Source organism: Populus alba, chromosome 1 (genome assembly GCF_005239225.2).
Source record: "Populus alba chromosome 1, ASM523922v2, whole genome shotgun sequence".
NCBI lineage: Eukaryota > Viridiplantae > Streptophyta > Magnoliopsida > Malpighiales > Salicaceae > Populus > Populus alba.
Genome location: NC_133284.1, coordinates 46,846,181 through 46,859,103, shown reverse-complemented (window position 1 = coordinate 46,859,103; position 12,923 = coordinate 46,846,181). Strand labels below are relative to the sequence as shown.

The 12,923-nt window shown below is 33.0% G+C and overlaps 2 protein-coding genes and 1 long non-coding RNA gene across 3 annotated transcripts; 1 reads left to right on the top strand and 2 right to left on the bottom strand.

Annotated features, from left to right (window-relative positions):
* Positions 1-4,766: 4,766 nt before the first annotated feature.
* Positions 4,767-8,421, top strand: LOC118036326 (G-type lectin S-receptor-like serine/threonine-protein kinase At4g27290). The gene is made up of 7 exons (XM_035041998.2): positions 4,767-6,129; positions 6,326-6,457; positions 6,672-6,787; positions 6,865-7,075; positions 7,181-7,418; positions 7,499-7,649; positions 7,729-8,421. Exons 1-7 carry the CDS (start codon positions 4,839-4,841, stop codon positions 8,032-8,034), a joined length of 2,445 nt encoding a protein of 814 aa, XP_034897889.1. The 5' UTR covers positions 4,767-4,838; the 3' UTR covers positions 8,035-8,421.
* A 432-nt stretch (positions 8,422-8,853) lies between these two features.
* On the bottom strand, positions 8,854-10,719 carry LOC140955617 (uncharacterized). Its single transcript, XR_012169919.1, has 3 exons — positions 10,611-10,719; positions 9,601-9,682; positions 8,854-9,013 (listed from the first exon to the last, which is right to left on the bottom strand). It is a non-coding gene; the product is annotated as an uncharacterized lncRNA (long non-coding RNA).
* A 783-nt stretch (positions 10,720-11,502) lies between these two features.
* LOC140955275 (uncharacterized) lies at positions 11,503-12,517 on the bottom strand. The gene is made up of 3 exons (XM_073407511.1): positions 12,181-12,517; positions 11,942-12,084; positions 11,503-11,529 (listed from the first exon to the last, which is right to left on the bottom strand). The coding sequence occupies exons 1-3, from the start codon at positions 12,515-12,517 to the stop codon at positions 11,503-11,505; spliced, it is 507 nt and encodes a 168-aa protein (XP_073263612.1).
* Positions 12,518-12,923: the final 406 nt, after the last annotated feature.

Below are 12,923 nucleotides of genomic sequence, written 5' to 3'. Positions count from 1 at the left end.
TTGGAATGTTTGATTGAAATTGCATGTCTATTGGTGATTTCTTCACCGTGCACAATTCCATCACTATTTGTTTTTAAATTTTTTTTTATTGTTATAGTATCTTAGCCAACCTAAAATACACAATAACAACAATACCAAGCATTTTAAAGCCAACAATTGCCAACATTAAACCCAAAACCACAACAAATATAAAAAATACAATGCATTATAGAGTTGCAACAAATTTATATGATGATTGTATTACATCTAAATCAATGTAATATCGTTTAATTAGAATCCTCCTTTTCATTTTTATCATCTTCTTTGTTGAATCCAAAGCTTGTTGATCTCATCATTTTCCTCTACTTCATTATGTCTACTAATACTCAAAATATCATTTCAATCGTCAACATCAATATAAGTATTCTCAACAACATGAAAATTTATATTTTCTAACTTGGTAGAACAAGCAACTCGATATAAATTAATTATATCATCTATTTGACATACATCATCTCACTTAGATACTTCATTGTTATCATCTTCAATTACTTCATCTTTAGCACGACTGCTAAGTTTAGTTTTCACAATGAAAAACCAATCAACTCTATTATGATCATTTTCAAATAAAGGAGTGTATGTATAATACACTTGTTCCCATTGTTTAGAAAAAATAAAAACATCATTGATGTTGCATAATTGATCTCTTTTATTTACTTTGACCATACCATGTCGAGGATCTACGCTAATTCCTCTATCGATACCATACAACTAGCATTTTTAAATAAAGCTATTATATATTGTTCACTATGATATCACAATTCAATAACCTTTTATAACATGCCATAATAATTGACTTCAATTTTATTGGAAGTTGAACCCTTGACACAAACCCCAATATCTGAGTATCTCCAATGAGAGATGCTATTTAGAAGAGCCAAATTGGTAATATGACTTTTTAAATAGTGTAAATATAGTTTTTTTCTTTTCCTTTTTTGCGTATGTGCACTCCAATTGTAAAAAAACCATTTAGAAGAGAAAATTGTATTTTAATATATTTGATACACAACTATTTTAACAACATAATATGATTCAGTTGACTTGACAAGTCTAAAAATAACCCGAACAATTCTCAATCAACTCAATATTAAAGAATGAAATTGAAAAGAAAAGAAAAAACAAAAAATAACGAGTAAATCTAGGTAAACTCGTAAAAATCATGATACGGATCATGAGATCATGATAATCTCATAAAAAACAAACTAAAAAAACATAGATGTAAAAAAAAATCAAAGAAAAAAAAGCTAGTACAAAAAAAATATTATTACAATGAATAGTGATTTAGCATTTTTGCAAGATATGTAGGAATAGTAGTTTTTTTAGAGAAATGCTAAAAAAAAAATTAGCACTCTCTTTAGAGCATGTAAAATAAGCATTAAAAAGCCTATATATATATATATTATGTCCTTCCTTTTAGCATCTCTATTGGAGATGCTCTTATATGTTTTTTTACCCTCACCTTACTCTAGTATGAAAGATATATTCATTGATGAATTATCCATTATAACACTAACCTTTCTTTGAGGACCTAGAGAAAGGAATTTCAGTTGACCAGCATTGTATCTGATTTGAAAGCCTGGTTAACGTTAATTAATGACCATTAATGGTTAGAGTCATAACATAAATAAATCTTTTCTTATGAGTTATGAATTATTAAATACTTACATGTATTTTAAACCACATTAAAAATTTTTCATCATGTAATTGGAAAGTTTGAGCTTTAATTTCCATGGCATGCCTCTTAGTCATTAAAATAACCTCAACATCTTTGCAATTTTACTAAACAAAAGGAAAACTTATAGTTATTGAAGTGTTAAATTTATTTCTTCCAACAGGCACCAATTATAGAAATTGCAATAAAATATCACTCTTGATCACAATGATCAAGATATAAAATGTATTTAATTGTTTCTTCCCTCATTCATACAACATAATCCTAAGAGAATTCCAAGGGTTAGATTTCAGGTATAAAGGAATGAGGGGCATTGATGTAATTGCATAACCAATTGACAAGTATAAATATTGTAATTATTGTAAGATTTATGTTTTAATGTGTAATTATTGTAATTAGCTTTGATTTTGGTTTTGTTAAGGTTTAGGGTTTTGAATTTTATGTTTTAGGGTTAGATTTATGCATTAATTGAAGTGTTATAGGTTAAGTTTTATGTGTTAAACTATTATGGGCTGAATATGTTGGGTTTTAAGTTAGAATTTAAAATGTGTCATTATTAGGAGACTAGTGGATTAGGAATTTAAAATCCTGATATACTGGTTGACCAGTAGGCTTATTAACTTTAATCGATTGGTTGGTGAATTTCGTTTGATTTGCCTGACTAAGTTCGGTCAACTTGTTGGTAGATTTTGGTCGACCAATTGATCAAACACTGAGGGTTGATCGGTTCTTTTTGGCTCAAAAGTTTAGTAAATGTTTGAGATCGGTCAGGTATATCTGTTTTGCTTTTATATTTATGTTTGGTCTCAAATCTTATAGATGTAATCTCTTGTGTTTTTTGTTTTGAGTCATTTTTTAGTACATTTGCTTTTATATTCAGATACTCTTAATACTCTACCTATTGGGCATCAATAGGACTTCCATTGATATCTGTTTTTGAATCCTAACTACTTTTGAGTCAAGTGAGTGGATAATATTCCATATGCTAAAAGAGTAGTATAAATATTTTAACTATTAATATAAAATTGATCATGCTTCTTGGTAATTTATATATTACTTATTATCACTTGTCTATGATAAAACATGATCAATGATGGTTCATTAATGTCCATTGATTTAGACCCTTTCCCCCTTCCTAACTACTAATAAGATCGAGAGGAGCCCGAAAGAAAGCCCCCCAACCAAGAACGGAAACGAAAGCCTTTCTATTCATTCCCCATTCTCTCTTAAATAAAGCTCACCCTCAAGCTTCAATTTTAATATAAATAAAGGGAAGGTCAGCTGGGTCTTTCCCTGTTGTTCTGTTTCCGCCACAAGAAAAACGCACGGAAGAGGTATGCCCAAACAAAATGAGAAAAAAAAGGAGAGGCCTTCGCATTCCTAATCCGGTAGGGCCGGCCAGCTTTGTTTGCCCTGGCTTGGCGAATTGCATCCCCGCGCAATGACATTCTTTATGAGCCTCGTCACCATTCTCGCTCAGTGTTTGCAACGACTGGGGAGGCAGTCGTAGAAGCGAAGCCTATCGCCAAGCCGACCAAAAAATATGAAATTGGGCCCCTTCTATGAAATTGGATGGAATGGTCCAGCCTTTTCAGACTAATTTCTTGATATGAGCAATTGTGTTCTTCTGAATTGACAACTTCTTATTTGATTGATTGTATGGGTTGAGCTTTTAAGAAATGATTATGTTTTATTTAATTATGATCCTATGACATGCTAGTTAGAATACTCATGCTAACACGGTAGTGTTACTCTTTGTGCACAACATAGTTCTGAACCTTAGTTAGTCAATAGAGTCACCAAATTATGGCGACCGATTGTCTTATATTTTGGAGCTTCATGCTCCTTACATTTTGATTTTCTAACAAACCATATGATATTTCTTGTTATGATCTCTTTGTAAAACTCTTTGATAAAAGCATAAGCCAAACTTGTGTATAGATATTTCTCATTAATGTCTTACCTTATATGTGTGTATTGAACGTTATCTACTCAGTGAGTTATTGAACTCATCCTCTTGTTATTTATTATTTTTAGGCTTATAGCTTCGTTAATAGGTCGCTTTTGTGGACTTTTAGAACCTGCTCTTTGTTGCAATTAACATTATTTCGTTATGTCTAGTTAGAGCTCTACAATTACATAATTTGCATTAACTTTTGTATAAAGATGTTGATTTATATTGTTATCATTGTTTCGTTACTCTAATTGAGTTAATATGAAGAGAAGTTTGTATGTATGCTTAGGTTTGCATACGTAAAGAACCTAGTAGGAGCCTTGTTTATGTATCGGTCATGAATCCAAGGTTTGGATCATGATAATTGGCTTCCTAAAAAAAGCATGATTTATAATCAATTATATAAAAAAGAGTGTTCTATTATTAAGACTCGTCTAATTAGTTTTCATTTACTAGAAAATGCAAATTTTCTTTCTACACTTTTTATCAGGTAAGGTACTTCTGGTCTAATAATTCAAGTTACAGGTTTAAAAAATTAACGTTTGTTAATAATTTTTTTGTCTACTTATATTCTTTTTTGATTTTATTATTTGACATTGATTTTTTTTTAAATAGGCTTTATAATTTTCTTTGTTTTTTTTTCTATTAGATTATTTTATTTTCATAACCTGAATTATAAATTTAATATATTATCCTGGGTGAACTCAATCCTTTTCCGACCCCCGGCAGTGCAGGTCGACATTAGAGCAACAGCTATTTGAAGGATTTTTTTTTTTTTATCCAACTGGGAAAGTTATGTTAGAGTTAGTTTATACATTAACTGACGCTAAATCTTATAAATCTTTTCTCGAGAGATCTTAAGAACATATCATCTGTATCAATCCTAGTATATTTAATAAATTTCAGTAAATGTTTGTCTTAAAATTTGGAGCAGAACAAATAGGTGGAGTTGCTATATGAAGTAGTGAAATAGTAATAATAATATGACAGACTTCTACCCTTTCTCCATTGATCAATGAATTAATTCATTCATAAAAATGGATAAATTCATGTAGGTGCGATAGATCTATGGGTCAACTTCAGTGAGTTGTTAAGCTTTTACTCCCTACCCCCACTTGTACTGCTGTTCATGCCATATAAGGCTATTTCCACTACTCTACAAGCTTGATAATAATGGAGATCACTATGCCTCCAGGCCTTATTAATTCATTTACTAGCATTACAATGCTTTTGGTTTGCATCTTCTTACTCTTTTCATCACTAGCCTTTGCTGCACAAGACAATATCACTTCCAATGAATCCATTAAAGATGGCGATAGTACTCTAGTTTCAGCAAATGGAACTTTTGAACTGGGTTTTTTTAGCCCAGGAAATTCAATGAATCGATTTTTGGGAGTATGGTACAAGAATGAAGCTCATAAAAAAGTTATTTGGGTTGCCAATAGAGAAATTCCGCTTAAGGATCGTTCTGGATTTCTAAATTTCACCCAGCAAGGAGTTTTGCTTCTTCTCAACGGAAACAACAAAATAATTTGGTCATCCAACAAAACAACAAATGTTGAGAGTCCAGTTATGCAGCTATTGGATACAGGAAATCTAGTTGTGCAAGATGGGAAGGATAATAACTTCTTATGGCAGAGTTTTGAATATCCTTGTGATACGTTTCTACCAGGAATGGTGATCGGAGGGAATTCACAAACTGGTGTGGATAGAAACCTGACATCATGGAAGAGCGCAGACGATCCTGGTCCAGGCCAATTTTCATTTGGGATAGATCGTCAGGGGTTTCCACAGCTAGTCATCAAGAATGGAACTTTGACGCACTGTAGGCTGGGTTCATGGAATGGAAAAAGATTCACCGGGACTCCTGATCTGCCTACAGATCAGTTCTTGAAGTATGATTTTATTTTGAACAAGACTCATGCAGATTATAGTTATGAAATCCTGAGACCGGGTTCATTGTTGACGAGGTTAATTGTGAATCAGTCAGGATTCGTGCAACGCTTTCTACGTTCAATTCAAAATAATAATTGGACACCAATATATTCGGCACCAAGAGATCTATGTGACAATTATTCAGTATGTGGTGCACATATGATTTGCAAAATGGTCGATCAATCCCACAATTGTACTTGCTTGGAAGGATTTGAACGCAAATCTCTTACAGATTGGAGTGAAGGGTGTGCTAGAAGGAGTCCATTGAATTGCACACAGGACATCTTTCAGAATTTTACAGGGCTTAAGTTGCCGGATACATCCCTTTCCTGGTATGATACAAGCATGAGTCTAGTAGAATGCAAGGACAAGTGTCTAAAAAACTGCAGTTGTACGGCATATGCAAATTCAAATATCACAGGAGAAGGCAGTGGCTGCATACTCTGGTTTGGTGAATTGGTTGATATGAGAGAGTTTAGTACTGGGGGCCAAGACCTCTACATAAGGATGCCACCTCCTTTGAAAACAGGTATTTTTCAATATTCTTCCCATGATTCTCAAGCAAGGTATTTTTTTCACTCTTTCTCTCTGTTTTTTTTTTTTTTTTTTTTTGAAATGAAGAAGTTGTATGTTCCTTAAATGTTTTCCTAACTTCGTGTCCTCATTTCCTCATTCTATTTACAAATAAAACAGAACTCCTTTCTCTGTTTATTGTGGGTTTTCAGATCAGACGACGTCAAACACAAATTCTGGTAAGAAGAAGCTTTTAGGAATCATACTCGGTTCCACAGTCCTTGCGGGAGTGCTTACGGTAGGACTAACCTTCTATATATGGAGAAAGAAGCAGAGAAAGCAAGGTAGTGTACTTTGGACAATTCTTCTTATTCCAGAACATGGACCTTGTTGATATATATAGTATGCATGGTAGATTACTACTATTGTAGAATTTTATGTTAGTCATCGATAACAAAATGAAGCATTTGTTAGATCATGTTGTTAGTCAATTAGCTTTGATAAGGAGAAGCTGTTCGTTTATCATTGCTGACAACTGATCAATCTTCTGCTATTCAGAAATAGAGGAAGACATGGAGTTGCCATCGTTTCATTTGGCCACCATAGTGAAAGCAACGGATAACTTTTCAAGCAACAACAAGTTGGGACAAGGTGGTTTTGGACCGGTATATAAGGTATATAACAACGTGCTTCAAAGCTGAGTGATCATCTACTATGAGATATTCTAACTTCAGTAAATAACGATTCGCAGGGTACATTGATTGATGGGCAAGAAATAGCAGTGAAAAGACTTTCAAAAAGTTCTCGGCAAGGATTGACAGAGTTCAAGAATGAAGTTATCTTGATAGCTAAGCTTCAGCACAGAAATCTTGTTAAACTTCTTGGCTGTTGCATTCAAGGAGATGAAGTAATGTTGATCTATGAATTCATGCCCAACAAAAGCCTAGATTATTTTATTTTCGGTTTGTACCCCATAAACTGGTTAGAGTTTCTTGCAGTTAGATTGCTTGTTCTATGATGTTTCATTTATACATCAGAATAACATAACATTATGATAAATTGATTAGATCAAACAAGAAACAAATTCCTGGACTGGCAGAGACGTAACCTCATTATCGGTGGCATTGCTAGAGGACTACTTTATCTTCATCAAGACTCTAGACTAAGGATTATCCATAGAGATCTCAAAGCCAGCAACATATTATTAGATAAGGATATGAACCCCAAAATTTCAGATTTCGGAATGGCTAGACTGTTTGGAGGAGACCAAATTGAAGCAGACACAAATAAAGTGGTTGGAACATAGTAAGTACACTCTACACCTGTTTTGTTACAATGTATAGTCTCCGCACATTTAAACTTTTTCTGATAATGTTTTTCCGCAGTGGATACATGCCCCCTGAGTACGTTGTTGATGGGCGTTTCTCACTGAAATCCGACGTCTTCAGCTTCGGTGTTTTAGTCTTGGAGCTAATAAGTGGGAAGAAAAATAGAGGATTCTCCCACCCGGATCACTGCCATAATCTTCTTGGACATGTAAGGATAAAATTAAACATGTTAATTTAATTTAATTATGTATTAACAATGTTTCTCATAACAAGTTTTTGTTTTCCAGGCATGGAAACTGTGGACGGAAGAGAGGGCATTGGAGCTTCTTGACAATATGTCAGATCACCCGTATTCTGTAGCTGAAGTATTGAGATGCATTCATGTGGGTCTGTTATGCGTGCAACAAAAGCCGGAAGACAGACCAAATATGTCATCTGTGGTTTTGATGTTGGGGAGTGAGAATCCATTGCCTGACCCAAAGCAACCTGGTTTTTTCACGGAAAGGAATATGCCCGCAGTGGACTCTTCATCAGGAAATCATGAATCATCATCTATAAATGACCTAACTATTTCAGAGCTAGATGCACGGTAGAAGATTGGCTCTGATGGTTAAAAGGAAGAACATATATATATATATATTTCTAGCTAAATCCAAGGCATATAACAGAAATTAAATATTTTCTGCTATAATTATGTTGATGTATTATTTTCACCTGTCTACAAGTCCTCTGCAAGTACTCGTGCGAATACAGAAATACAGAATGCTTGAGGATTCACATCTCTGGACTGCACAATATATATTGGTACTGGTTTGCTTCGAGCCAGCAAATGTAATGCACGGATCTGGACTCAAGATCTATATATTTTTCAATTTCAATTTACAAGATCAATAAAAAAAAGTTGTAAGTTCTTGAGTAATGCGTTTTATTGACTATTATTTCTAGTAAGCGACTAGCATTCTTTGTGGCTGTGAACTCTATATATTTTGGTTGCAAAAGGAAGGTTCGAACATGAGAGCTGAGAACTTTCTTAGAAGGAAGGACACTAACATCACATTGCAACATCTATACATTTTTTGTAACCAAAGAAAACATTTGTACATTCTGTCAAAGATTAAGTTCTAGCAAGTAGCCAGCTTCAAATAAACTGATGACACTAATAAAAAATACTTGAAGGATGCTCATGCAAAAGGAAATAGCGCAAACTGGCGCCAAATCTTTCATGTGTGCATTTATTTCACTTTAATAGATTAGCAAGCCACTTGTTAGTTCTAAAATTATCACGACCCGAATTCCGGATCTATGACCGGCACATAGACAAGGTTCCCCTCCAAGGTTCCAAGCCTATGCGAACCCAAACTTACATACAATCCTTTAAACAACTCAATCAGAGTTTAACGCAGCATTTAACAACAAACTAACTTCATAATATAATGTAACTGTCTTAATACAAGAGTTAATATCATTTCATAGTTTTGGAGCACCAACTTGACACAAAAGGAAGGTACAAATTACAACCAAAAGGCAGGTTCGGAAGGTTCAACAAAAGTAACCTGCTATCAAGCTATAAGCCTGAAAATGATAAATAATGAGAGGGTGAGTTTAACAACTCAGTGAGTAGATAACATTCAATATACACACACGAGGTAATACAACAATGAAAAATATATATACAAGTATGGCTTTAGTTCTTATACGAAGATTTATCAAATAGGCCATAACAAGAATATCATATGGTAAAACTCGTCAGAAAATCAAAATGCAATGAGCATGAGGCTTCATACTGTGGGATGATCAGTCCACACAGGTTGGTGACTTCCCCGACCAACTAGGGTTCAGATACGATGTGCACAAAGACTAACACTACCCTGTTAGCATGGGTATTCTGACTGACATACCATAGGTTCATAATCATAATCAAACAAACATATTCATATCTCAAAGCTCAACTCATCACATCAATCAAATGAGGAGCTATCAATTTAGAAGTCAATTCCTATTGGTTCATATCAAGAAATCAGATTCAATAATTGATCATGCTTTATCATATCAAGGATAATATTCAGCATATAGATATTATCAAGAAGCATGATCCAATTTATATTAACAAATCAAATATTTATAATATTTCTCATGCATATGGAAAATTATCCACTCACCTGACTCAAAAGCAAACAGAAGCCAAAAGCAGACACTGAAGAAAATCCTACTGACGTCCCGTCGGTAGAATATCAGGATTATCTGAATACAAAGGAGACATATTCAAGAACGAATCGAAAGAACATTTAACCTATTTAATACACTTAACTAAGGGTGTATTCCATAACCCTATATGTTTTTGAACTAACTAGTCAATTTTCTTAAAAACCCAAAATCTAACGGTTTTCCCGAAATCTAATCCATAATAAAACAACTAATAAAATTGGTAATAATTCACTAAGTAACCCTTAATTATTTATCAAACTAATCTGAAAAAGCTAATATTACATCTAGGGACTAATCTGGAATTTATCATATTTTTAGGGCCAAAATTGTATTTTTTGTCTAATTGGAGGACCAAACTGAAATTTATTATAAATCCATGAATATACTGAAATTATGACCTTAATTAACCCTCAATTCTGTCAAGGATGTATCATTATGCTCTAGGGATCATTCGGGAATTTTACCAAATTGTTTAGGGTCAAATCGTACTTTTTGTCAAATTGGAGGACTAAATTGAAAATGTTAAATTCTCTTATCTATACATTAATTCTGTCCATAATTCATATGTTATTCTGTTCAAAATCTCGGAATATGCTCTAGGGACCAATTTGTAATTTTCCAAAGTTCGGGGACTAAACTGTAATTTTTAGAAATTGAGGGACCAAATTGAATTTTCATCATCTTCAACCTCAAACCCAGAATTTCAACAGATCACCTACTGTTATCCCCTGATTTCTAACATAAATTCACCATTCAAACAAAACCATAATTCAAAATCATCATTTTTATCTACAATCTCTCAAATTCAACTTAATAATCAATTACCCACAACAATCAACCCCTAACCTTCAATTTAATTCATCAATTAAACCCAAAACACAAACTTCATAACCCTAACATTTATCAAAACTGAAATTAAAGCTTAATCAACACATAATTATACATTTAACAACTTAAATCTTACCTTTAAACTTATTTCCTCCAACTCCTTTTCTTTTTCCCTTATTTTCCCCTCTTTTCTCTTCTTCTTCTTCCTTCTCCTTTCTCTCTCACGGTTTGTTCTTCAATCTCAGCTCTCTCTCTCTCTCTCTCTCTTTACTTCCTATTTATATATATCAACTATTTATCCAATTACTACTATACCCTTATTTATTTATACTCTCTCTTTAAGCCTTCAAGAGCTTTGTTGTAATATCCTATCTTATTAATTTCAAAAACATTACAAAAATGGAAATAAAAAAGGATCCTATTTCGAAGCCTCGATCCAATTTCGACAAATGAGTTTATGTTCAACAACAATGAGGTTTATTACATGGATCTAGGTTCAACTTTAGGGATATAAATGGATGCTCATGGACTGAGTTTCTATTGTATTTATACTTTATTTATTATTTAAATCGTTTTTTTTTAATATTCATATATTCTCCATCAAATTTTGAGTATCTATATTAATATTAATTATTTAAGTACTAATTATTATTCAAGATATAAAATATTAATTGATGAAGTTGGAAAAAACTTCTTACATAAATTAACCTTTTCATGGGCTACAATCTTAAGCCTGGAATTGAAATGTAGGTGAGCTTGGTTGTTAGGCTTGAACGGTGGTGGAGAATTGCTTGGAAAACAATCTTTCCTTGTGGGAGAAGGAACTCTTCCTATATAATGAATTATTGAAGAGATAATGTTGAGTTTGAGAACTTTTTTATTATATATCTTCGTTACATGAATTCACCTTAGAATATGAATGATATCATAATTAGATGAAAATATTGGTGAATATTAATAACATGTTGGTGAAAAATAACAAAAAGCACATGAATTTGCATTTAAAATGGGGCATGTCCACATTGTGGTCATTGATGAAAAATGTAGCGACTGACCTGCATAAGAGTTTGCAGATAATTTGGAAGTAAAAATATAGAAAAGTTGCGTGTATGCGGCGCTGCGTTTTAACTTCTGGGGGCTAAAAAAAGTATATGCATATTGGACAATGCAAAAGATGGGAGGAGAAAAAGGTTCAGTTGAGTCAAGCTGGATGAGTCACCATTCAGGTTAAGGCAGTGGCGGAGCCAGAGATTTTTAATTGAGGGGGCAAATTATTAACAAATACTATATTATATAGACATGTATTAAAAATCAATTCAAAACATATATATTAATTCATATCAATTCAAAACATATATATTAATTCATATCAAGTAAAATTAATACAAAAATACTTTTAAAATGAAAAAACTTAAATTATAATTGTTCTCTTCGAGTTTTCATATTTTGAAACCGCTTCATAATTGCTTCATTATCAATCTTATCGAAGATATCTTTCTCAATGTATACAACCAAACTATCATTCATCCACTTATCTCCCATCTTGTTCCGCAATCTACTCTTGACAATATGCATAGCAGAAAAAACTCTCTCCACTGTAGCAGTTGCAACTGGTAGAAGTAATGACAATTTGATAAGCATATATACCAATGGAAATATCAAATTCTTCTTTGTTTTTACCATTTTCTCTGCAAGACTAGCAATACCTTCAATACCAGAGAACTCATCATCACCACGTAGATCAATAATATACGTATCAAGTTGGTCACCAAGTACCATAAGATCCACTATAGAGAATTCACTAGGATAAAAAAGAGCAAGACGAATAAGCTTTTCTTTGTTGAAAGTAGAGAAAGAGTCATTTGGGCTTAAACATGCCACACAAAGAAGTAAATCCATACTCGTCTCGGTAAAACGATCATCCAATTCAGTAAGTTGTATGTCAATGATATTGTTAAACAATTCATAACGAAAATGGTGTAAGTTTGTAATCCCTTGAGATTTTCGCCTTGAACGCCCACGAAGCTTGTACTCATCATCCATGTTTAGAAATATCAATATCATGTTTGATGCAAAAAGATGACACTTCTTCCAGTAAAGATTCCCAATCATTCTCTCTCATCAATTTGAATCGTTCTTTTGATGTTTTCAATAAACTCATAGCATTTTCTATGTCTTGATCTTTTCTTTGTAATGCTTGTGATAACTCATTAGTAACTGCTAGTATCCTTCTCAAACAATGAAGCATGAACACAAAATTAAATGATTCCATAATACCTGTTAAAAACAATCGCTTCCGTTCTCTGTTCTGAGTTCATCCCATCCTCCCTTATAATCTCAAGCACATCAAGAACTGATGAAAACATTGCAAGTAAACGAATAATTGTAATATAGTGGGAGCCCCAACGAGTATCACCATACCTTCTAAGAGAAGTTTCTTGATTCAAGC